Source organism: Ictidomys tridecemlineatus, chromosome 3 (assembly GCF_052094955.1).
Source record: "Ictidomys tridecemlineatus isolate mIctTri1 chromosome 3, mIctTri1.hap1, whole genome shotgun sequence".
Taxonomy (NCBI): domain Eukaryota; kingdom Metazoa; phylum Chordata; class Mammalia; order Rodentia; family Sciuridae; genus Ictidomys; species Ictidomys tridecemlineatus.
The window spans coordinates 144,032,500-144,059,198 of record NC_135479.1 but is presented as its reverse complement, the minus strand read 5'-3'; the positions used below and the strand labels follow the sequence as shown (position 1 = coordinate 144,059,198).

General features: G+C 41.6%; 1 protein-coding gene across 27 annotated transcripts in view; it reads left to right on the top strand.

The window, feature by feature from the left end:
- Positions 1-26,699, top strand: part of Kalrn (kalirin RhoGEF kinase) — a 626,048-nt gene that overhangs the window by 399,663 nt on the left and 199,686 nt on the right. For all 27 annotated transcript variants that reach the window (XM_078044068.1, XM_078044066.1, XM_078044074.1 and 24 more), the window contains exons 26-33: positions 3,804-3,873; positions 6,153-6,242; positions 10,959-11,051; positions 15,097-15,208; positions 16,942-17,132; positions 17,569-17,670; positions 18,942-19,084; positions 22,239-22,341. In XM_078044068.1, coding sequence (XP_077900194.1) covers positions 3,804-3,873; positions 6,153-6,242; positions 10,959-11,051; positions 15,097-15,208; positions 16,942-17,132; positions 17,569-17,670; positions 18,942-19,084; positions 22,239-22,341 — 904 coding nt within the window. The remainder of the gene's footprint in view (positions 1-3,803; positions 3,874-6,152; positions 6,243-10,958; positions 11,052-15,096; positions 15,209-16,941; positions 17,133-17,568; positions 17,671-18,941; positions 19,085-22,238; positions 22,342-26,699) is intronic.

Genomic DNA, 26,699 nt, shown 5'->3' with positions numbered 1-26,699 from the left:
CAAAAAAAGTGTACTTCCTAAATAGATCTCCCAAACCTAACCTATAACTTGTAATTATTTTTTAAAATCATTTCTTTTCACCTTGCCTTGATTATTGAATATGCAGTTTTGGTTGAAACAGCCTTTTACTTTAAATACTAAGAACTTTTCATTAAATCTGAGCTTCTTCCTCTTTAGTTATTTGGTGACATGGTGGTACATGAGTCTGAATAATAATATTTTAATAAAATCTCTATTGTGAGGTCTCAGAGAGTCCTCTCAATCATCAAATACATAAATCAAGTCCATTTATGGATAAGAAGACTGAGACCCAGAGAGGAGGCAGTGCCTTGCTCAGGGTGTGACACCTCCCTCCCCAGCTCATAAAGATCAAATTCTGCGGGTTTGGTCTCACTTCTGAGCTCTCTCTCCTAACTACTCCCTAGAGCCTCATGGTGGCTGCTAAATGCAGCCAATTTGACTTGCAGCTAAACCAGCTTTTATGTGGATACTCAAATTTGAGGAATGTTTCCACCTATTTCTTCTATGTCAGTCAGGTCCCATGCACCTATAATAAACACCTGAAATAAATATGTTATCATTAAAGACTGGAAAGGAAGGTTAGGGGCCAATAATCAAGTCCAGATGCCTCTCCTGCATGCTCTCTCCCTCTGGACGTGGCGGGAAGCTGTTAGGTTTAGCTTTTGCAATTAGCCTCCACACTTCCAGCCTGGTGTTCTGGGCCTGAGGCTGAGGGAGCAGGACCAGAGCTGTGTGAGGCTATGCTGGGCACTCTGGTGAAGCCAAGGTCAGCCAGGAGCATGAGTAGGGCACAGTAGGGATGAAAACCAGTTTGGAGAAGTAGGATGGGGGGAGATACTCAGGTGAGCAGCTGAACCAGGAATGTGTTTTGATCATCTTCCTAAGGTTTTTTTCTTTGGGCTAGACCTTTGGTACTGGTGATGAATCACATCCATGCTCTGTCTGACCCCTGAGTTCTAAGAACAAGGTACCTTTGATAAAGGAGGAGGTAGGGCAACCATGCAGTTGAAAGAAGTAAAGAAAATGGTCTCGGAGAGAAAGGCCTCATAAAGGAGGGCATTCACTTAAATAATGGGTGGATCTTTACAGACAGAGATGGCTTCCTTGGTGACAGGACAGTTGAACAAGAGCCCCCAGGGAGGAGAAAAGTGAAGTTTAGTAGGCAGATGAGAGGGGGAGGCAGTTTTTGAGGGAGGCTCAACTCCACTCTGGTCTCATCTGCCAGTTAACTTATGACTTGTCACTTAGTGTCTGTGAGGCTGAGGAGGAAAGGAGGTGAAGGGTGGATATGTTGTTAGTTAAAAATGGTGTGAGTGGGGGTGGGGGACACAAAGGAAAGGAAGAGGGCTGTCAAGATGGGAAAATGGGTTATACACACACACACACACACACAAAAATATATATATATATATTTGTGTGCGTGCATGAATGTTTCCCTTTGGGCTTTGAATTAAGTTTGATCCTCAGTTATAACATGCTATAGCACTTTTTCCTATTTTTTTAAGAATTCTTATTAAATAGATATTAAATGCGTCACCTGTAGTCCTTTTAAAAGTAGCAATAAGTATAGCATTTTATTGATTTTAAGCACTATGTATTTTTATTTCTGAAACCCATATTGCATTATAATTTCTTCTGTTCCGTGAGTCAATTCAGAATACTCTAAATGTACACTTCTCAGGAAAAGGTGATTATCACCAAATAGGTACTGCTGGAAGCCCCCCAAATTTTCTTAATGATTTTTTCTTATTAGTCAAGCAATACTCATTACTTCACTATCATAAAAATCATAGAAAAAATTAAATTGTAGATGGACAAATAAAAATGATCTGTGATCCCACCAACCATTATTAACAATTTTGCTTTCAAATAGACCTACCAGATATTTTTTAATTGCACATATTTTAAACTCCAAAAAAGCATTGTTTTGTGTCACAAAAGGAAGAACACAAGTTTTATGTATATATATGTATGTATAATTCATAACCACTTATAATGAATTATAAGAAACTACCAAAATGTGTGGACAGTAGGATCCAGGTGGAGTGAGTTAAAATAAAATTTATTTTTCCTATAATAGAGGTAAGTAGTGGAATAACATGGAACCATGTCATATCTTTTAATTTGATTTTTGAAGGTAGTGCATTCATGTGATTACAAAAGCAAAATTAAAGTGAAAAGTAGACATTGAGAAGTTTCACAGACACTATCTTCCACCCTGTTATTTTACCTGGTTCCCTGTGGCAAGGACTTTTATTAGTTTCTTGGATTGGAAATAGAATATAATCTGCTTAGATAAAAAGTAATGTAGTATTATGTACATTCTTCTGCACCTTGCTTTTTCCATTTAGCTTGTCCTGAAGTTCTCCCATATGAAAACAGAAAGCTTTGTTATTTCTTGTACAGCTATATAGTATTTGGTTCTATGGAGATACCATAGTTTAAATATTTTGTTTTTCATACACTAGATTTGCTATTGTGAACAGTGTTACAATTAATGTATCTATGTCACACATGTAGAGATATAACTACAGGAAATTTTCCAAAATTAAAATCACACAATTATGGCCTGGGGATATAGCTCAGTCAGTAGGGTGCTTTCTTTACATGCACAAGGCCCTGGGTTTGATCCCCAGTACCATGGAGGTGGGGGGAATTGCAGTCAAAAGATAAGTATGTTTGTGATTTTGATAGATTCTGTAAAATTGCTGTTTATAAAGTTTACAGAATTTTCTGTATCTGTTGTTACCTTTCCCAAAGCCTTGTAATTACTTTTTATTTGAAAACTTTGTGTGTATTTCGTTTGTTTTTTGTTTTGTTGTTTTGTGTTTGGTATGAGGTATTGAACTTACTATCTCTACCACTGAGCTACATGCCCAGTCCTTTTTATTTTTATTTTTTACTTTGAAACAGGATCCTGACAGGTTGCCAAGGCTGGCCTTAAACTTTCCATCCTCCTGAGTCTTTAGGACTACAGTGACTCTGGAAGCCATGGTACCTGGCTACCTTGCGTGATTTTTTAAATGGAAATTATATTTCAATAATGCTGACTTGTTAGGACTTAAATTCTCAGAGGCTAAACCAATTATTTAATACATAAATTTGAAATTCGTATAATTCGTTCTTTATTGTTTCTTAACATTGAAAGGAGCCATGATGTAGATATCCACATGGCAGATGATTCTGCAGTAATTCAGTTGAGCTTTAGAATATATTGTGACTTTTTCCCCATTAAATTTCCTTCTAATGATGTCTGTATTAAAAACATTAAGTTGAACTCATGTGTTTTTAGCACAAATTGGTTGTTGGTAGAAGAAGCAAGCCAAGAATTACAAGGCCCCTGAAGGATTGAACTTTTTTTTTTTCACTTCATCTCTGGAGTTATGAATGATATTTCATTTTGTTATTTTTTACATTTACATTTTAAAAAATATTTATAGTATATTCAGACTACTTGAGTAAAAAAATGGAGACAGAGTTGCTGACAAAATGAAAGATCCAACAGAAGTACAATATTTCATTTTTTATGTTCTACCCCAAGAAGTGTGAACCCCTCAGGGAAATAATATTATGTTAAGTAGCACTAATTCTTAGTAGCTCTAAACATATATTTTAATGAAATTAGTTCCAACATAAAAACTGCATCTCACTACATTATCACTTAGAGAGTCAAACGGCCATGTGTAAATAATTGAGAGGTTACAGCTGTGTTGGCCTTGGTGTAATCCTTTAACGGGGTCCCCTGTACCAGTATCTCATGCAGCCTTTCTCTCCCCTTGCAGCATCTTCCTCAAAGAGCTGGAGAAATATGAGCAGCTGCCTGAGGACGTGGGACACTGCTTTGTCACCTGGGTAACCACCCAAACTCCCTCTCCCACTGTCTACATTTCCAGGAGTGTACATGGTACCACTGCTCCATGCCTGACCAGAGGCATGGTGTCGCTGCCAGCCTCACACAGGACCAGGGGCTGCAGAGAGAGCATCAGGTCATCTGTGAGAAGCACCATCTCTGGGGAGCAGAACTGTCCTCGGGAAAGTCCTTAGACAGCAAGTCCAAGCACCATTTTAAGCTCTCTTTAACAATTTTCTAAAATTGAGAGATCGGGAGGGTGGAACAAGACCACCACCCCACAGCAGCTCAGCCCACTAGTTACTTTTTTCAAGATGTGGATTGGGGAACTAGAACTTCAGAAGCTCCTTAACCACTGGTTACACTTCCTTCCTTAATAGAGGACAGGCTCCTGGGGTGTCCCTCCCAGTTTTGTCATATATGACAAATGTCTAGTTATCCTCTTTTTTGGTGCTATCATCATGAGCCAAGTCTGTGGCCTGAATTTACCAGGTTCTAAATATATAAACCAAAAAATTAATCTTCATTAACATCCCACTGCACATTTTTCTGTGCTCAGGCTCATGGATATGAGTGCAAAGAACTCCAGGGAAGCTCACTTAGGACAGTGGGTATGACTAACGTGAAACTTCTTCCCTAGGGTCAGGAGTTCTACTACATGATAATTACCTGTTTATAACTTGCACTCAAAATGAGCTAATTGCTTTTCAAAATGTCTTTGCAATTCAGAGAGTTCATGCTCTCAAAAGTTCTATGGAGTAGGCAGGCCTATGATTATATTTTAGATTTTTAAAGTGAGATAGGAGGTTGACGAGCTCACTGACATGAAATAAGTATTACAGCAGTGCCACAGCTCAAGACTGACTTCCAGACAACTTTCTTTTTATAAAATCTTAATGTTTGCTTCTAAGCATACTCTGATTCCTTTGGAAAGTCTCAGACTGCCATCTTATTTTGTTCTAATATATGAGCCAATGCCTGGCTCATGTTAATGCTGATAAATAATTTATGATCCCTTGCACAGCCAACATAGAGAAAAACAAGATTGATCATTAAGTAGAGGAAATTTGGGGCATCTTGTTTCATGCAATTTGTGGATTATCTTTACAATCAACCATAAGTATGATTTATCATTATCTCTCAGGGATGCTGCTTTACCTCCTAGGTAGTATATAGCCCCTAAAATTGGTTTCAGAAAACCTTTGGTGATTGGATAAATTATACAGTTTCTGCCAAGAATTACTCCAAGGAGATTTTTCTTAAATCTCATAATCCTAGTATCTGAGTGCAGTGCAAGAATGAAGAGTAGAGAGTTGCTTATAATGTACTATTGCTTTATAATGTACTGAACGGCAATGGTTCAGACCCACAACCCTCGAGTCAGATTACTCGGGCTCTACCACTTTTTAGCTATGGGAATTTAAAGTCACTTAATCAAGCTGTGGTACAGTTTTCTCATCAAATTAAATAATAGAACTCACTGCGTAGGGGTGGCCTGAGTTAATATATATAAAACATACAGAATAGTGAAGTCTGATGAAATGAGCACATATTTATCCTGTTCTCTCCGGAGAGAATACCTCAAATGTCCAAGTACATGGTGTTTCACCATTGGGGAAAGTACTTAGTGGGCAAAATGCATATACCTTTCCAGTGGAAAGGGTGTATAACTAACCCAGAAGGTGCTGAGAGAAATAAGAAATGAATTTTCACCCTGCCATGAAGTGACAATCTGTTTAGGAATCATTGTTCAGACCTTGCCCCAAATGGTCACCATTATTGCCTCTGGGAAATTGGGAGTGATGGCTTGGTTTTGTTTTTAAACTACCCCCCACCAGTATAGACATTTGGGGTACAAGCAGATCTACCTCTGAGATACACACCTCATTTGCATTCTTGAAAAGGGACAGAATTTGTCCTTTCTCTAGATGGGGAACACAATTGTGGGTAATTCAAAAAAGGGTGTTGATAATCTCTAAATAATTTCTGTCCAGTGTCAGAATACAATATGATACATGAGTCAGTTTTTCTACTTCTTTCTAGCACTAATATTAAACTAAGCTTATTTTCAGCAAGCTTTTTCTCCCTAACAGGAGGAGAAAAGCATTCCCAAGTTTGTTAAGGAGCCTGGGCTGGAATGGGTGCAGAACATTTGCCATAGAAAATCCAGGCATCAGTATCTGAGGGTTTAACTGTACAGCCCGCACCGGGACCTAAGCCACAGGAGACAGAAGGGAGAAACTGATGAATGCTTATCTATCATTGTCTTTGTTCTTTTCAGGCAGACAAATTTCAGATGTATGTTACCTACTGTAAAAACAAGCCTGATTCCAACCAGCTTATCTTGGAGCATGCCGGCACCTTCTTTGATGTAAGCTCTGGTTTCCCATTCTGTACCAACTGACAAGCAGGTGGAAATATTTCTCTGATCTGGGATATTATTAGTTAGCCATCCTCTGTTCTAATTGACACCTCCAAACCTTTATCTCATGGAAAAGCATAGAGAAAAGCAAAAACAAAATAGTGTTTGTCTTTTGTTTTATCCCATTCCATCTCAACTACTAACTTTGGACAAGGCAAATTTGGCTCTCTGCCTCAATACCATAACTAGCTAGACAAAAGAGGAAGGCTTCTATGATGCAGCTATTGGTTAAAGTGTTTTACTTCTATTTCCATATGCACCTTTCTCAAATACAGTGGTTCTCAAAGTGTGGTCCTTGGGACAGTCTCATCAGCATCACCCAAGTGCTTACTAGAAATGCAGATTCTTGAATCCCACTCCAGATCTGTTGAGTCAGAAGCTTTGAGTGGGGCCTAGTATTCTGAATTTTAAGGATCCATCATGTCCCTGTGTCTTTATTTTCCTTATGCCCGATCAAATTTGAGAATCATTTCTTAATGCACTTGTTTCAACTTTAGTTATACACATTGGAATTGTCTGGGGAACTTTGGAAAATATTGGTTCCTGAGCCCCCCACTTAAGATTCTGATATGATTGGCCTGAATGTAGCCTAGGCTACAATGGGGATTATAAGGCTCTGGTGATAGAAATATGCAGCCAATGTTGAGCCCTTCTGCTATTGTGGAAGCCAAGATAAGAGGAAGGCTGATAGTCCTTGTCAGAGTCTTTGGCTTTGAATAAAAACACAGTCCTATTGGTGGATGATGGAGTACATCTGTTCAGTGCTGGTGTCCAAAGAGAATGACTTGTTGACTCCACGGTGAACAGAATCAAAGGGTGACTGCAAGATTCAAGAGATGAATTAGAAGGAAAGATGAAATTAGGGGAAAAAGGGAAGTTTAGTGAGAGACAGACTATGGCCATTCTGATAGTTATATCAGAAGTTATAGAAAATTGAAATTCAGAAATTTTAAAAGGCCATCAGTCTATATTTCTGCCTACTTGCTCTCATTTTTCCCATAAATATTAGGATGTCTATTATATGCAAGAAGTGTGGTAGGCCCCAGAAAGAGTACAAAGACATTGAAAAATGGTTTTTATACTCAGTTTTACAAAATAAGCCTTCTCTGGGCATCTTTCTAGGCTGACACTGCTATAGCAGAATTGATTCCAAGAGTATGCTGTTGTTCAGTGAAGGAATGACACTTGATGGGAGAAGCTAAATGAGAAACAGACATGATTTTTTTTAAATGGAGACCTAATATGGAAATGGCCATTGATCTCCAAAATTAGAATTCCTGGAGTAAAACAGAAAAAGCCAAGAAAAGTCTTGTGCTCTGATCATGCCTCCAACACTCTGTGTCCTTATCTTTACTCACACTGTTTTTCTTGCCTAGGAAGCGTCAAGCCTCCTGCTCACATGCACGTGCATGTATGTGCTCCAGCTCATGCATTCTCTCTCTCATACACACACAGTTACTCTAGAATTCTATCTTCCAAAGGCCAAAAGCTATTACCTGTACAAATCCTTCCTTCTCTATGCAGGTATTGTACTTTCTATCTCTGTTACAGCATTTTCACTCACTTGCCTTTTGACAAGCCAACAATGTGCCTTTCTGTTATATACCTTCTCTCCACCTGAGCCTCCTGAGGCCTGATGGTATGCTTCAGTCATATCTGTACACATCTGAATGCCTGATGCTATATTTCATTTACCTTAGTTCTGTGTTTCTTGAGTCCCTAGTCTCTCTGGTCAATTTTTAGACTTTGGCTCCTCTTCCCGCTCCTCTTCCCAAACTACCCCACCCCACCTCATTTCCAACCAATGGGAGCCATGCCATTAGTTGGGAAGGCCAGTGGAAGCCAGAAAACCATCAGTTCATCAAATTCGGCCTGGACATGAAGAGAGCAGCAATAAGTCTTTCTGATTTTTCCCAAAGCTTTTCGTTCAGAAAGCATAGTTTTATAGTTTATTTCCACTTTGTTAGAAAGGTTTCTCTAAATTCTACACCTAGAAACCATTTGCTTTAGCTCTCATTCTATAAAAGTGACAAACCCTTTAAAAGGCCATTTCTTATCTATTATTATAAAGAGAACATAGAAAATTGAAGTCCTAGAAAGACCCACACATTCACCTGAACCAGAATTTTGAACTTAAACATGAGAACAACATGGGTTCTCACAGGGTCTGGTGCCCTGCGTTTCCTGAGCCTGTTTCAATTGACCTTGCAGATGGGGGCCACCTCTTTCTCTGCTCCACATACAGTCTTCCCAGAGAGGAAAGGGCATCAGCAGTACTGTGAGCACATTGCATGGGAACCATGTATTTAAATATCATTGTATCCCCCAAGGGGCACCAGGGCCCCCAGATAAGCCCACAGCTTCATTTGCCCAAAGAGATCAGCATCCTTTAACAAGTCCTCTGTCACCAGCACCTATAGGGAAGAGGCAAATGAGTAAAAATATCACTACCTTCTTGGGTCATTGGTGGAAAATGGAACAACTTAAGTTTTTAATCCTTTTCATTCCCCTTCCTCTATAACCCCATAGCAAATCCTTTATAATCTAGCTTTAAAATATTTCTTTTTATTTCTCCCAGTGTTTGTTGTTGTTATTGTTGTTTTAAACTAAATGTAGCTTAGGGCAAGCCCACACATTGCACTTCTGGACTTTTTGAAGAATAATAACATTATTGTCATATAACTAACATACCATTCAAATCTCCCATTTAAAATATATAATTCAAAAGTTTTATTATGCTTATAGATATGTGTGACCATCCCTGCAGTAAACTTTAGAGACTTTTAATCACCTCATAAAGTAAGTCTACACCTTGCAGCTATTACCAACACCCCACCATTCACCTGATCCCCTAACCCTAAGCCTTCACTGATCTGTTTTCTTTCTTGTCTGGACAAATCATGAAATTGGAATCAGGTAGTTTGTACATAGGATCTTTTGTCACTCGCATCTTCCACTGAGGTTAATCTGTGTCATTGCATGCTTTAGTACCTCTTTCCTTTTTATGTCCAAAATAATATTCCATTGTATGTATGTGGATATTTTGGTTTTTGGTTCATCAGTTCATGAACATTTGAGTTGGCCATTCATAAACATATATTTTCATTTCTCTTGGGTATACACTTCAGAGAAGAACTGCTGAATCACCTGGTAACTTCTCATTTATATACCTGGGCATTTGAAGTAACCTTCTAGTTTGTCTCTGTGTCTCTATTTCCCCAATCTTCACCCCTATGTTGCTATTGGATGCATATTATCCTTTTTGAGATATTGTTGTCATCAGAAGAAGAAATAGATCTATACTATTTGCCATTGAAAAACTTACCATCAAATCCTCTTTCTTCTAATTCAAGTCCTCCAATGACCTAGCCTTGCTTATCTGTTTTTGTTGTTTGTTTATGCATCCTCTGTATCATTCAGGCATTATCTAAACACATATTGGTCATTTCAGCCTGAACGTTTTTGTGTTTGATGTTCTCCCTTTAGAAAGTGTCATTCTTTCAACTTTCCTCTTAAACAACCTCTACCTATGGTCTAAGCCCCAGGTGAGTCTTGGTCTCTACTACTACTAACCTCTGTGACCATTTGACGATTCCGGAGCCAGTGATTTCTCTTAGTTCTCTGGCTCTGACACATCCTCTGTGGTCCTTTGTTATTCTCTAGTTTATGTGTGTGGAGTAGTCTCAGCTGGACTGTAAGCTTTCTGAGGGCAGGGGGTAGTATATCCCCTTCTTTGACCTCCATATCTCTGACAGTTTGGGGAGTATAAGATCATTTGGAGGTAAGTTAGAGAATAGATAAGAGGGGAAACCAGAGGCACCCACAGCAGCTAGAAGCCATGGCCTTGGCATAAGTGCTGAGGCTGGTGTCCATAGAAATGGAGAGGAAGGACTTGTCCTACAAAAAAACAGAGGAGAAATTACTAAAAATGACTGTGCTTTCTAGCTTAGGAGACCTGAGAAAAGAGGGAAGTGCCATTGATCACAGTGCAAAAAGTATTAAGAAATAAAGTGATGATCCTAAGTTGGTTTGTGGTAAATTTAAAGAGGAGGGGCGGGCCTAGTGCGGTGGTGCACATCTGGCATCCTAGCAACTCAGATGCTAAGGCAAGAGGATTGTAAGTTCGAGGCCAGCCTCAGCAACTTAGCAAGACCCTGTCTCAAAAAATAGATAGATAAATAAGGAGGAGGCATGATGAAAGAGATACATCCTTATGCTAATTTAAAAGATTCTGAGGACAGATAAAGAGTGAGAGTCACAAAGCTGGAATCGGAACCTCATTCTCTGTCTTCCCGTTACTCTCATTGTCCTTTATCCCATTATTGCCCCTCCCCATATGTTCTCTTACATCCACAACTTCTCCCCTCTTTTCTCTTTCTGTCCTGACTGACCTCATCATTTTTTTCTACTTTTTATCTTTCTCTATTTCTGCTTGCTTTTTACTTCTGTCTCATGAACCCGCTTTTCCCTTTTCAGCAGTTCTCCTCTTTTCTATCTCTGCACCTTGATCTCTCTTTTTTCCCTTTCTTTCCTCGATTCCTACCCAAGAATATTTTCTCATAACTGTCCACCTTTTCCCCTTTCCTCCTCTCTTCTTACCCTACCTCTTAGAACACGCGTACACTTGCTCCTCCATCTCATTGTACCTTCTTCTCGTCCCTGTAGGAGATTCAGCAGCGTCACGGTCTGGCCAACTCCATCTCTTCCTACCTAATTAAGCCAGTCCAGAGGATCACCAAGTACCAACTGCTCCTGAAGGTAACTCCCCCCCACTCTGTCACCTCTACTCACTTCTGACTGGGGTGGGGGAGTCTCAACTTTGCGCCTGGAGCTGGGAAACTTCTACCTGAAGGCCTTCTTCCACCTAGAGCAGAGCTCCAAGGAGGGGGCCTTGTGGCATTGCCAGCTCCTGACTGCAGTTCCTATTCCTATCCCATGGAATTCCAGATTCTTGATTGAGGGGAGGAAGAGGAGAAAAGGAAGCAAGAATAAGTTCTGACTGGTTTTCACTTCCACTCACCCTTGTGCAACCTTTAAAAGTTGTCACCTCCGGCCCTGGATGGCTCTAAGCAGCTCTTCTATCCCTCCTTCCTGAGCAGCTTCCTCCTGCGGCCTCTGCTTTTGATGAGTATTAAGGACAGTTTATATGGGTAGTGGAGGCCAGGGTGGCACCTATCATTGCTTTAATCTGTGTTTGTCAAGATCATAAAGTTATTGAGGGAAAGTAGTCAGAGGGCACATATTAGAATATATGGCATCTTGTACTGAGAAGGTCCCATAGCTTAGGGTTTTCTCCAAAGCCAACCAAGAGAATTGGATTTCCTTTAAGAATCTTTTATTTTAAAGTCAAATAAACAAATTATATAAAATACTAAGTAATTTGACTTGAGTTTTTTCATATAAAGTATACAGTGATGCTCTGAAAATGTGGCATTTCCACAAAAACAGAAGTTGATCTTGGAGGCAGTTAGATATTATCATAAATCTGTAGTAATCCCTAACATGTAAGGATGGAGTTTTTCTCCTTTTGATATTTTGTTGGTTTTTCCTGTAGTGCAAAGGATGAAGGGATAGTAAGAGACATGTTCAAAGATATATAATTTCAGAGAAAATCTGATGAAATGAAGCTCATTTCAATGCCTGTTGAATATCACACATTTTAGCTTCATTGAACCTGAAAAACAGTCTGGTTTCAAATTGGGCCTCTAGTCACGATGGGGTTGTGCAGAAGCCTCTGCCTCAGTGGTAGAGCACCCTATGTTCAATCCCCAGTACCAAAAAAAAAAAAAAGTATCTTTTTTACTTTTTTTGACTTTTCTCCCACAAGTACTTTAGTGCTTCAGGCTCCTCTTTACCTTTGACTCTGGTTTCTTATAGTAAATTCCCCTCAGCCTGCATTTCTGTGCATGATTAACCTCTCCTTCCCTACCCTGCTTAATGCATGACCCTTCTAAATTGTTTTTCTTGTCTAATAGACCTTAAAATTGATTTTTGTGTGTTTGTTTTTAATATATCTCAAATCCTTTGCAGGAATTGATAGGGTTGTTCTTAAATCAATTAAGACACAGTTCTAGGAGCTGGGCGTGGTGGTGCACACCTATAATCCCAGCAACTCAGGAGCCTGAGGCAGGATGATTGAAAGTTCAAGGCCTGCCCTGGGCAATTGAATAAGCTCCTATCTCAAAAAACAAACAAAAAGTGCTGTTCTAAGAAAAATATAGCCTTTCTCTTCTCCTTTAAATCCCCTAGGTTTCTGAAGTTCCCTGGGTTGACTCATGCAATAAGGACCAGGGAGGGACATGGACATGGAATGTGCCACCCTGTGTATTGCTTTAGATATCTGGAAGAGTAGGCTGTAGGCCTTCATTCTGGAACTGAGAGTTTTGGGGAGAAGTACTATGTGGGTAACTGAGAAGTGAACAAATATGTAACAGGGTCTTTATTGTAGGAAGATTATAAATTATTGGGAAAAAGAAAGATAAGGTTTGCCTCTTTAAAATGTGCTGGTGGCACGTTTGCCTGCTGATTCAAAGAAAAATAGTGTGCTAAACTTTGACTAGAAATAAATAATATGGGATTTTTTTTCTCCTTTAAGTCAGTTTTATTGCAAATAAATTGATATCTAATTATCAGTATCTTCTGGGGATCACCAGTTTAGGTGTTGAATGAAAGTAAAAACTATGTCAGTTGGGGTGGTCAATATTCTTCCTGTAAATCTGCAATAGCTGTCCATTTGGAGTCTAAATTAAATGTGGAGGTTTCTCTTTACCATAAACTATAGCAAGGATCCAAAGAGAATTTATTGGCTCTGTTGGGCAGATTGTTAGACTTGTTAAATTGCTTTGGGGGATTAAACTAATTGCTATTTTCTGTTATACATGAAGCTATTTCTTGTTTCTCTCATATGTTCTGCCTTGGGCTTTCTTTTGATAATGTGTGAGGAAAAGATTGGGAGGGTTAAAATTAGGAAAGGGGTGGAGACATTGGAAAATTTTCAGGTTGGTGGAAGTAAGTACTTTCTGAACAATGACATTGTTCATGAACCAAGAAAGGGGCTGAGAACTCGTACTTCCCAAATATGTGTGCCTGGCAGTTCACCTCTCCCTGGATGCTCACAGCTCCCCTCCTTTCATATAGGAATATATCCAGAATAACACAAAGCACTGGATTTTTTGTGTCAGAGTCTCATTAATCAGATTTCTATCAAGTATAAAGATTTACTAATAATTTCAAGGCAAGGCAGAGATGAATCAGGGGAAAATTCAGGAGAGTCATTGTGGCCCCAAGGCCTTTCTTGCAGCATCAGAATGTTCTGTCGCCCAATTAACAGGCAGGGAGTCCAAATGATGTTTGCTGCATCATTTCCCTTGCCCTGGAGTTGTGAGTGCACTCACATTTTACTAAGATAGTTCCATAGTTTATGTGACACTTTCCAGAAAGTATGCCCATAAAGCCACAGATTCCAGGTTTGTTTAGCATAGGAAGCCCTAGACAGGCTAAGATGTGTTCTGTTAAAAGCATTCCGTAGATAAGCATTCTTCTGCTGGCAAGTGTCATGAATATATTTGCCAGCCAGCCTGCCATTAACATACTTACAAGATTTGATCAAATGAACTTCTTTTTTTGCTCCAAGTGTATCCCCACCCAACCACCCAGCCCCTGGGCCCTCCAGGAGAACTATGGATTGCAGATCTTTCTCTCCCAACATCAAAATGAGCAAGAATAGTAAAAATGAAAAGCCATTCTTCTAGATGGGCAAATGGTCTGATTCCTAAGAGAGTTGGAGGTGATCTTACGTCCATCATCCAGATGCTCTATGTGTTTTCTGGGGTTGGTGATGACTAAGACTCCAGTGAAAAGAGAGGGTATGTCCCCACTTCCCCCAGGAAGTAAGAGAAGGTCTGCTCTAGGAGGGCTCAGTGAGTAAAGGATGTGGAAAAGATGGCTGGTGTGGTGGATGGAGTGCTGGGCTTGGTCTCAGGAGACCTGTGTTCCAGCCCCTGCATGGCCTCCTCTGAGTTTCATAACCTAGGGGAAATCCTCCATTCCTCTTCATCACCGCTTTGTATTCTAACAATGAAAGGACTAGTCTAGAATCCCACCCACTGGCCCCAGATTGGGAGCTACTGATTTACATATTCTAAAAATACTTTGTAACTCTGAAAATGTTATCAGTCTATAATGTCTCTGACCTCAGGTTCTCCTCGTAGGATGGAAGTCAGCCTCAGAGCAATAGAGTTTATGAATAGGATTGGGCATGGTGGCACACAGCTGTAATTCCAGCTACTTGGGAAGGGGACATGGAAGGACAGCAACCTAGCAAGACCCTGTCTCAATTTAAAAATAAATAAATAAGTTGTTAGAAATAGGGGTACAGAGATAGATGAGGGCCGCCTGGTGTGCAGCACTCCCTTTTTCTTCTCTTTCCTCTCTGTTCTCATTCTTGTGATCCCACAATACCATATCTCTTTTGTAGGCTTTGCTGTTACCCGCTTCCTTCTCCAGAAAGCAGTTCATTGATAGAGAGTGCCCTGGTTGCTGATTTTTTTTTTCCAGTCATTTGAAAATTGGGTTGAGTTGACTTCATATAGACTAAATAGGGCTGAGGAAGCTCAGTCTGGAAACAAAATAATGTTTGAATTCTTTGGCAGTAATACCTCACCCCTCCCCACCCTACTTGCCTTATAACTCGGGTATAGCAAGAGAGCGAGGCTGGTGTATAATTTCCTTAATGAGTTGGATGGTGGGAGGGCTGGGAAGCTGAGGAAATGACCCTAATTTTGATGGATTTTTTTTTCCTTAGGAACTTTTAACCTGCTGTGAAGAAGGGAAAGGGGAGCTCAAGGATGGCCTGGAGGTGATGCTCAGTGTCCCCAAGAAAGCTAATGATGCCATGCATGTCAGCATGCTGGAAGGTAGCTGTCTTCCCAGTCCTTCTGGGGATGCTTCCCCCATTCCTAAGACCAGGGAGCTGGCACTGTGGGAGGGAAGTGGCATAAAGTCAAGGCCAGATAAGCCTGGGAGAAAGAAGAAACAGCAAGACCTTAGTTGGTCATTGGTAGAACGGAAGAGAAGTGCCACAAACCAGTTTGGTTAACACCTGCCTCCAAGTTGGACCAGGCCTAAGCCACTTAAGGTATTTGGACACCTTATTCCCCATGAGATAGTCTAGGACAGGCCACCATTTTTGCTATAAATGTGCTATAGCCCTGACCCACAGCACTCCTGTTAATCAGAATAAGGAGAAATTCTAATTATACACACACACACACCATTATCTTTAGCATTATGCTCATCTTTTAAAATATATATAAATATATATAACATAAATTTACCATTGTAACCATTTTTAATTGTGCAGTTCAGTGGCATTCAGTACATTCACATTCTTGTGCAACCAGCCTTTTGTCCTTCCATAGCAGGTTAAGACAGACTAGTCAGATAGCCCCAGATAGGACTTTTGTCAGCTGTAGCTATGTTCTTGGAATCCAGAATCCTTCCAGAGCAAGGCTCTAGTCACGTGGTCTTGACATTGTGAACAGATGGGCAGAGCAGCCACATGGAGGTGGGATTAGATAGATGGGTTAAGACTTCACATTCCAGTCTGGGCTGGCACACAGGTGCTAAAGGAAATAAGTATAGTCTGTTGCAAGTATATAAAGCACATTGGCTGTTTTTCTCATCTAGCCTCCATTCCACCTTATGCTATCCCATTCCACCCCCCACCCACCACCACCAAGAGTCTTGGTGTGGTCTCCTGGTCAACCGGTAGCACAGGAAGCACTAATTCTTAGAGTAAAAGAATCTTGGTTATCATCTCCAGACTGAGCACTGATCATCTGACTTTATTGCTATTGTCACAATTTCTCCACCCCTTTCTTTTCTATGTGCACCTAACCGGCAATCCTGGGTATCTTCTTCCATAAGTTCCCAGCTCATCTAGCCTGTCCCTAATCTGTAGTCTAGATCCAGTTACTCCAAGTATGGTCTGCAGACCACCAGCAGTGGCTGGGAAGTGGTCAGAAGTCCAAATTCATGGACTTGCTCTGTAGCTGCTGAATCAGAGTCTCTTGGGAGGAGAGGGATGGGCAAGTGATTCTTAATGCACATTAAAGTTTGAGAACCTGCATAAGGACTTACAGGGGTATAAATATAAACTAGTGAAAGCTGTGCACCACTCTGAGCAGGAACAATCAAAGGGAAGAGTCCTAGGAATGGAATTTAAGAAATAAGGCAGTGGCCAAGGCAGCGGAGACAAGACACTACATCAGGCAATGTGTGTCTTCAGCCCCACTCAGAGCTGTGAGTTAGGAAAGTTGGGAGATGTGGAAGGAAGAGCTATGGGATTTGCCCTTTGAGGGAGGTCTCAGGTCCTTCCCACATGAGGGTTCTGGGAAGGAAGGTCCCACAGGACCCTTGCAGGAGTTTCCACTAACTTAGCTTAAGTGTACTTGGGCACAGGGAATGGGTGGGTGGGGGAGATCTAATCACGGTTCTATAAACTTGTCTATATTGGTATCCAAAAGGCAGAAGCCTGTGGGAGTCAAGGGCTAACAATTAGGGAAACCTTTCTCCAAGAGAGAGTGGAACTCACCCTGCAACATGGTGGTAGAGAAACTCCACAGGGTGGACATGGGTGTTTTTTCAGGGTTCGACGAGAACTTGGATGTGCAGGGGGAGTTGATTCTCCAGGATGCCTTTCAAGTGTGGGACCCGAAGTCTCTGATCCGGAAGGGGCGGGAGCGGCACTTGTTCCTCTTTGAGATCTCCTTGGTTTTTAGCAAGGAGATCAAAGACTCTTCAGGACATACGAAATATGTTTACAAGAACAAGCTACTGGTAGGTGGGGCAGGTGGGGTAGGACAAGACCCCCTGTTTTCATAGAGCCCGTGGGCAGGAAGGGATCTGGACACACTCAGCTCATCTCTTCCCTGGCCTCCACACCAAACCCTCCTGGACAAATGCAAATGGCTCCTATTTGGAAAGCTCCCACCCTCACCTCCCACCTCTGCATTTTAGAGTTCACAGTTCTTCTTTCTGTTTGCTTTTAGCACTTCCCTCTTCACATCCCTTCCTGGTACCTGCTAATCAGGCACGTGCCTGTAGGTTCTTCATCCTGGGTAGATGAACAAAATATCCAGTCTGTTGAAGTTTGATTGACAGAAGCCCCTCCCTCGGTCCTCTCCTCTTTGTTGCCTTTCCCTTCCCATCCCAGCCCTAAGTTTCCCCACTGCCCTCCCCTTCCCCGCCTCTCACAGGCATTTCCTGTCTACAGACCTCAGAGCTGGGTGTGACCGAGCATGTAGAGGGCGACCCCTGCAAATTCGCCTTGTGGTCTGGGCGCACCCCATCCTCAGACAATAAAACAGTGCTCAAAGTAAGTACAGCTTTCTGCTGGGCACAGTACCTATTGGGGTTGGAAAAGGGGTTAAGGGAGGGATGTGGGCATGTGACCCTGAAAAGCTGAGACCTGGAGACCACTGAGCCACTGGGCCTCTCTTGAGAATGGCAGCATCACATGGGTATTAAGAAGCAAATTCCATCATGAAGGTAGACCTAGAGTCAATATCAAAGACAATGTTCTCCTCAAATCCATAGAGGGAAGAGGGAAAGAGTAGCCTCCTGACTCCTCAACAAGGCCCGCTCAGCTATGTTCTGACCATACGTCTCCTTCTGGTGGCAAGAACAACAGTTGGCCCTTTGACAAAAGGCACCATGATTTGCTCCATGTTCACCTAATGTATTTCCCTAAGCACCTTCCATGTGTAAGGTATTCTGCCCACTGCTACAGGGAACAAGGATGTAAAAGATACGGACCTTGTTCTCTAGGAACTTGAGCTCTAGGAGCTGTAGTTAACCCTTCTGATGTGGGTTCTCAGCACGGTTATCTCAGGTCTCCAGAGCATAACCTGAGCCTTGAGCTGGTGCTTCTGGAAACAGTAGCCTGACTGAGCAGGGATCATGTAGATGGAGCTTCCATTGGTCACTCGGTTGTCAGGGAGGTACCAGGGAACAGATGGTCCAGCCCCAACAAAACCTTCACACTTGTTCACTCTGAATTGCCAGTATAGCTGCTACTTGTCATGAAGCAGAATTATCTAAAACAATAACAACAACAAAAAATCCAGGACATCAAATGGGATGTTCAGGGATGATAGAAATTGCTCCAGTGAACAGTTTAGCAGCCTAAAAACCCAGGACTGTCTTCCAGCCAGTGTAAGCTTGTGTAGCTGTGGTAGGTGTTGAATATCCTGGCCTATGTCCATGCTGGCTGATGACAAATGCTGCCTTCAAATGCCATCCCTCCCAGTGCCCCCAGACTTCTCTACGTTCTGGCAGCTCAAGTGTTAACCCCTGCCCAGCAGAGGCCTCCAGGAAAGACATCAGGATTAGTCATTGCCCTATGGGTCTTGAGATATTTTGCAAATTCTCCTTGACTGAGTCTACATTGCATCTTGAAGTCATAGCTTTATTCTAGGAGTTTGAGAAATGCATCCCTGGAATTAAAGAGTCACAAGTGAGAAATAAACTCCTGAACTTTTGGTATCCTTGAAAATAACAGCTGAGGCCTATGGGAGGGGATTGAGATTGGTTTTCAGAGGACAACAGGAGCTGGGGTTCTCAATCTTTCTCACTGTGGCACTCCAGGCTTCCAACATTGAAACCAAGCAGGAGTGGATCAAGAACATTCGAGAAGTGATACAAGAAAGGATCATTCACCTGAAAGGAGCTTTAAAGGAGCCAATTCAGCTCCCCAAAACACCAGCCAAACAGAGGAACAATAGTAAGAGGTAACCAGCATCTCTCCCTCCAGCACTGCCCACTCATGTGCTTCTAAGAGTGGGAGTGGGGGGACTCTGTCCTTTTGAATGGGTGTTACACTGTATACTCTCTCTCTGGAAAGGCCCACAAGTTTCACCTAATGAAGAATTATCTCATCTTTAACATCCCATGAGCTCCTGTTAATGAAGTGCAGCAGGGCTTCATTGAGCATCTCCTATTATATTATAAAAGGAAGTATCAGATGAGTCAGTTCCCTCAAGAACCATCTAACAATTATGTCTCACACTTAGTTAGACAAGAACAGGCACTATCCATAGGATGGTAAATACTGTAAGAATTCAAAGAAAGAAGAATTTAGATGGCCTTCTATGTGGAGTCTAGGGAAGTCTTTGGGAAGGAGATGGGCTGTGAGCAGGGGACTCTCTAGACTAGTTAGACAGTAGAAGAACTTTGTGCACTGTAAGAGGTGAAGTGGTATGGCCAGGTATCACTGTGGCTCTTACTGCTGTCCCCATGGAGTTCTAACCTTTATTCAGCTATGATAAGTAGTAACATCAAACAGAAGAGGACTTAGTTCTTGAATCTCTCTGGATCTTTTTGAATCTCAGTTTCCTCCAAACCAGTGGATGACTTCCTAAGCATTTCTTTCCCAAGTCTCCATGTGACACCTACACTTGAAAGAAAAGCATATGAAAACTTCATATACACTTTGAGAAAATATATAACAAAAGCAGAGTTTTGAGATGATCATTATTGGTGATAACAGGTTCTCTGTTCTTCCCCTGTGCACAAATAGAAGAGATCCAGGGGATTTAGTTGACTTTATGGTATCAACCAGGATAAGTAGGATGGGGAGCTGCTGCAGGGGCTATGAAGTGGGATCAGTACTCCTGAGGGAAGTGGTAGCCAAAAGAAGGGAATGATTAAAGTAGAGATGCCTTCAAGGGACAGAAGCCTCAAGACCTATATGACCAGGATGAGGTCACCTGCTCAGTGCTGGAAAGGCCAGTTATGAATAATAATGGAGGAGGATTCATTTTTACTTCATGTACCCATGTCTAGAGTTCAAATTATGGGTAAACTTAGTTTAGCACTAGAGACATCATGCTTCATGGAGCCCATACTTTAACAAAGAAGATAGAAAGGAAACTATTATAAAGAACAGATTTCCTAGGACCATGGTGAGTGAGAAAACGCAGGTGAGGTTAGCTGGGGTTACTCTGTAAAATAACACACCCTTTTCTTAGTGTGGAAGAGTTGGAGTGTTTCTAGAATATAGGAAGGGCATGTCTTAGAAATGTCCCCACCTTCTCTTTACCTTTTTTTTTCTTTTCTCTTTTCCATGATGGGAGGGGAGGAAACCTTAAAGACTCTGCAGAAGAGAGCCAGACAATCTGTGCTCCCCCTCACTTGGCTCCCTTGATATGGGGACAGAGTTTACGGAGGAGGGGATTGGCTTGGGGGATGCTACCCACACTTCTGGCTGGGGCCCACACCCTAAAGAACTGGCTTCATCTGGACTAGACCAGAAGGGCCAGAACAGCAGGAAGCAGAAAGTACAGCCAGCTCTCAACAGTCTAAAAAGGTGGGGGCAGTGGCCCAGATAATCGAAAACAACAGATGATCTAAAAGTCCTTTATTTTTGGTTTTGAAATGCGTCACATCATTTCTTTTTACAGCAGATTTTCCTTCCTACGAATGTATGGCTTATGTTATTTAAAAAGTCGGCATTTCCCAAACCCACAAGTGATGGCAAGAGAGCAGTCAACTTAGAAATGATCTGCCAGGGAGAAACTGCTTTTTTTGATGAGTGGACACTGTACATGTACACATGCACACGTGCACACGTGCACACATGCACACAGGTGAACCCCTGCATACACACGCATATCCACATAAATTCAGACACCACGTTATAATTGTTTAGGCTCTGGAAGGTGGATTCATAATTGGTGGCATTTTGCACCTAGGCTGAGATTCTCAGGCATGGAATTCTCATCTCCCAGTACTCTCACTTTTCCATAAGCAGCATTAGGGTCTGACTTTCATAAAAGTGTCCATAGGAAAACTGGTTTTCTCTGCTAATTCCCTCAACCCCAGTCCAAATCTTCCAAGTTTTTCCTGACACAGACCATTCAGCCATTTCCAGGCATTCAGTCCCTCTGGTACCCCGCTCGGGGTTCAGTGCAGAATCAAGGCACAGTTCTAAAGCAGAGAGTTGCATAGTTTCATGGACATGGGGCATGAACACGTCTAAACACCAGGAGTCTAGTCAAAAGACACTGAGAAGCACAGCTGGCCCAAAAGCTGCTGTAGAATCTGTAACTCTTATCCAATCTTTGAGAAAATACTTTGGCCTTCTGTGTCGATTTAAGATTATCACAGATAGACCTGTAGTCCCACAGCTATTTGGCAGAAGGATCACTTGAGCCTAGAGATTCGAGTCCACCTGGGCAGCAGAACAAGACCCTGTCTCAACAATAGAAAAATATTCATTTTTTTCTTACCTTTTTTTTTTTCTTCAATACTGGGGAGTGAGCCCAGGGCCTCACCTATGCTAGGCAAATGCCCTACCACTGAGCTATATCCCCAGCCCTTTTATATTTTGAGAGAGGATCTCATTAAATTGCCCAGGCAAGTCCCAAACTTGTCCTCCTCCTATGTCAACCTCCAGAGTTGCTGGGATTATAGGCATGTGCCACTGCACCAGGCTTATTTCATAAACTAGTAATAAGCCAGCCATCAACCTAAATTAAAACACATAGAAAAACTATTTCAGTGTCCTATACTCTGAAGTTATTGAAAATGACCCTGTCCACTGGATGGAAGCCTAGGATACACATCTTCATACTGCCTACTTTAGATCCATACCCAGTTAAAAAAGAGAAACCACAACTTGCCCCTGTCCAGGATGGGCCAGAGGAGTTATGGGGAGAGATCAGTTTGCATTCAGTTATCAGCATAGTGATGATATGTTAGTGCTAGAAGTGATGTTGTTAAAATCATATAGGGCTGCTTCCTTTAGCAGGATAATTGTAGACAGATCCCTGCTAGAAATGCTGAGGCACTGCTCTGCCACCTAGCTGGAAGTCCTTGTGTGCTCTAAACCCACAGTTGTTTCCCCCCACCCCCACCCCTGTTTTCTTTCTCTTCTTCCTGCAGGGATGGAGTGGAGGATATTGACAGCCAGGGGGATGGGAGCAGCCAGCCAGACACCATCTCCATTGCCTCTAGGACCTCTCAGAACACAGTGGACAGTGACAAGGTAGGACAGAGTCCCAGTCTTCCGTCCCCTGAGACTTCTTGTTGGTTTAAGCACCCCTGGAAAGTTACCCTCAGAATTCCTCCCACTCAGGAGCCAGTTGTCTCTTTGTGTCAGCAAAGGGGACAGAACAGGACCAGACTCTTAAGCTGAGAGAGTCATACAGAAGTGGAAGGGTAAACAGTGGGAGAGGAGAGGTCGAGGAGTCTGGTGTCTCTGAGATGCCCTGCCTGGGCTGCTTGGGCTACTTTGCCTTATGGGAGGATGAACCTCAGAAGATCTGAGGTTGGGATAGTTTCCTGAGACCCCAGTGGCTGTGATCGGTTCATATTTATCATGATTTGAATGGGGCTTATCTCAAAATTAGATCAAAACCAATGGTTTGGAAAATGGCCTCATCGATGCTGCTTGATAGGGGCCTCTTATCCAAAAGGGCTTACGGATAAATGATTGCTTTCCTGTGACCAGGTTACCAGGGCTCAGTTCCTGAGGGGCAGAAGGATCAGGAAATGATGTATGAAGGATGGAGTTATCTAGTAAGAAAGCCTGGTCAGTTGCTCTCCTACACCTTGGAGCCAGCAAGAGTTAGGAGCTCTGAGAGGGAGGGAGCACAGGAAGAGAAACTAGAAAGACTCCATGTATTTGCTCAGGTGCCTGCATGAATTTTCAGCAGAGGGAGAAAAGGATCCATGTCCCAGCCTACTTGCATTTGCTTACCTCAGAGTCCAAAGAATGTGAGGTAATCTTTTGCTGCATATTTCGATTTTATTAATAAAATTATAGGTTTTCAAATCATATTTGGCCCTAGTTTATCCGGACCTAGTATTTCAACCTGATCCTTCAACCTCAGGCAGCAGGCTGTTTCCTTGATTAATTTTAATTTCCTGAGTATGGGTATTTTTAAAAGATGATCTGCATTCATTAGGATTTTTCCTAATTTTTTCTTTTCGGGGGAAAAAAAAATAGCCACTGAGACTTTAACAGGGGAATTGTGTCCCAATTTTGGCACCCAACTACCCTAACCATTCTTTCTTAGACTAGTGTTCAAGGGCATTCAAGGTGATTCTGACCTCTGCCTTCAAGTTTTTAAGCCAATTTTTAATATCAGAGTGGATGGAAAATTAAGTTTTTTTACACTTGTAAAAACATGCAAAGAAAACTATTTCTGTACTTTCCTGTCTCCTCTAATTTATTGTCTAGCAATATGACAAGAATACATTATGAATAAAAGGTATTCTAGAATACCTTATGAATAAAAGTGTTCCTTTGGGAACAGTTAATGAATGGGTTGTAGGTCAAGGGCAGTATCACCCATGTTCAGACATAGGCTATTGGTTTCCTGGTCCAGGGGCTTTATTCCTTCCAGCTGCTAATCCATCTTCCAGAAGCCCTGAGGTAGACACAGACCCCTGTTCTAGGGCCCTTTGTCATAAGAAGACCTTGCTCAGCTAATCTTTTTCCTTCTGGCCAGGTAAGTGAGGCTAGATTAAAAGACCTCCAACAGCAGGCATTTCGTTATTAATGAGGGATCTTAGTGCTTACCCTTTTCTTATAAGTAAGGAAACTGAGGCTCAGAGAAATAAAGTGGCTTACCTGAGAAAATTCTAGTGGTTAGTGAAAAAGCAGGAACTAGAACCCAGGCCTCCTGATTGACAGTCATGTTGTCCTTTCACTCTAGAAGTTAAAGTGTTAATCTCTCAATGCTGAAGTTCTTCTAGCTGGTCAGTCTCTCTGCACATTCCTCACAAACTTCAGCCACTTGTGAAAGCACCTCACATGTGCGGAGTTCTGTGCTGGATACTGCAGAAAGATATGGACTGTTCGTTGAGTGTGAATCCCTTTTTGTCCAATTTTTTGTTTCCTGTCTGTGTCTATTCCAGGTCATTGGTCTCTGATGAGGGCAGGGGCTGTGTCTGTCTGTTTCACTGTAATAATCCTGACATACAGTGTACCTAGAGGCTCAGGAGACATTTGTGAAATGAATGAATAGAGGGCACACAGTGCCTGGTCTCATGGAAACTCAGGGTTGAAAGGTAGCTAAAACCAGTGGCCTGGCTGTAGCCAAACTTATAGACATTCTATTTTTAAATATACTTAGACGTTTCCTTAGCTACAAGAAGAAAGTTCTAGTAAGATGAAGAACCTGACCTACTAGGGACATTAACCCTCAACTACCTTCTCTGACCTTAGGAGAGAGAAACAGAAGGTGGCAGATGATGAGAAATCTTATGTCCCATATACAAAACCTGAAGAATCACATAGAAATAGTCACACTTTCAAAATAAAATAAAGAAAGAGTCTATTAGTGAGCAAGCAGTATAACTTAAAATGTTCTCACTCTTTTAACCCAGAACAGTGATAACTAGGCAGCCATGTGTCTCCTTGTGACCTGTTCTTCCTGTTATCAGTAAAATCATTTGTTGGCATCTTGAATTAATAGAATTCATAGATCATCAGGGTCAAATTCCCCTCTATCTGTACTAGAAGGCCATAAACCCCAGTTTCTAAGTGGGCAGATGAATGGTCTCTGGAGAAAAGAAAGATAACAAAGTAGACTGATTTGGGTAAGCTGACCTGTATTCAACAGAAGGGAAACAGGGTGACCGTGGGGAAGGGAGAGGACAGAGACACCTCATAGAAATCAGAATCATTTTAACAACAGATTTCTAAAAATTTGCCCCAGTCTTTCTCTTTTGATGCAGAGAAATGACAGCAATGTGGCACTGTTGGTCTGGTAGATGAGGAGATCATAACTATTAACAGCCTAATAACGACCCACCCGAGGAGCAGCAGGGCTACAAGGTACCCCTGAAATTGCTTCTCATGTACTTTGTATGCTGTGCTGTGGGGGAAGAGTTTGGACACACCTGGATTCAAATCACAACTCTGACACTCTCTGTGCAACATTGCATAGGTTACAGTGCCTTAGTTTCCCTACTGTAAAACATGGGCAATAATACTATCTCTCTGAGTCATTGGGAAGATGGAATCTAATGCATTCCCTTGGTAATTGTAAGATGTTCAGTAAAGGCTGTTTTCTACCCTTCTAAGAGGGCAAAATTTTTTAGCAGACTGAGGATCTTTGCAAGTTCTTGAGCAGAGTTCTGATCTCTGGCTCACCATTATTAACATTTGTTAAAAGCTTCTTCTCTCTGTTAGACTTAAAGTGGTATAGCTTCAATTTACCTGTCTGTAAATCAAAGAACTTTTCTCCCCTTTCCATTTATACCCTCTAGAATCTTAGGTGTAGACTTTTTGTTAGCATTGGCTCATGGGTTACATTTCATAATTTAATGGTTTAATATCTATTACTATCAGACACTGATTTAATGCTGAAAGTATACCACATTTGGCCAGTGGCAGCCCCTAAGACTAAATATTTGAGATACTTGTGCCTTTTTTTCCAGTAGGTTAAAAGTCCTCACATGTTCCTAGAAGTTCCTTGTATTAAGATATTTTTAGACCCTTCCATTTCATGGTTGCCTTCCTCTGGATTTCCTCCAATGCATTTTTGTATACAATGGGGTATCTAGAAGGGTATGTAACTCGTAAGTGATCTGATGATGTGAATGTAGCTCCTTGATTGAGGGCTGCTATTTTCAAAGTTCTCCCTAATGTGGTGCATCATGTTTAGTAGGTGGGTCTAATGTTGGCTCATGAAAAACCTCAGTGCCTTCTGCATAGACTGCCCTTAGTTTAGGCAGATGACATAGTAACAAGAGTATAGGATTTTCTCTTGTCAAACCCCATCCCAGTATTCCAGCATTTTAAATACAATCTGTCCAGCACGTGAACTACATCTTCCAGCATTATTGAATAAACACAGTCTTCTATGGCTTCATCCAAGTTCTTGCTTTGGGGCAAGATTAAGGACACAAGACCAATATGCCCCTCTTCTTATTTCTCATTCAGGGTTTGGCATGGGGAAACCCTCTTGTCTGACTCTTCTTCAAAGTCTTGAGAGAAAGAAACTCTACTAATTTTCTCTATAGGAGAGAAGCTATAAGCTGTAAATCCTCCCTTGATAAGAAAACAGTCTGTTATTCATAACTGTGCACTAAACCCTGACAAAGCCAGGAGTGCCTCAGTACATAAATGGCATTAATAGCTTTCCCAGCATTGCTGTTGTACCATTTCTGATGAACCTGAATATTTAGGTTCTACTTAAGCCAGTCCTATGCAAAAGTATTATTTTTTAAGGAAATATTTTTTGAAGGCTTACTTTGTTGCATAGGAGTCTGAGGCCCCCTATGCTACTCTGTGCAGGACATTCTACTAGAGTCTTTTGCCTATGTGTGTATTATTGAATGATGGGGCTTTGCAACCCCAGATTAAAGATATCTAGAATTATAGAATTCTAG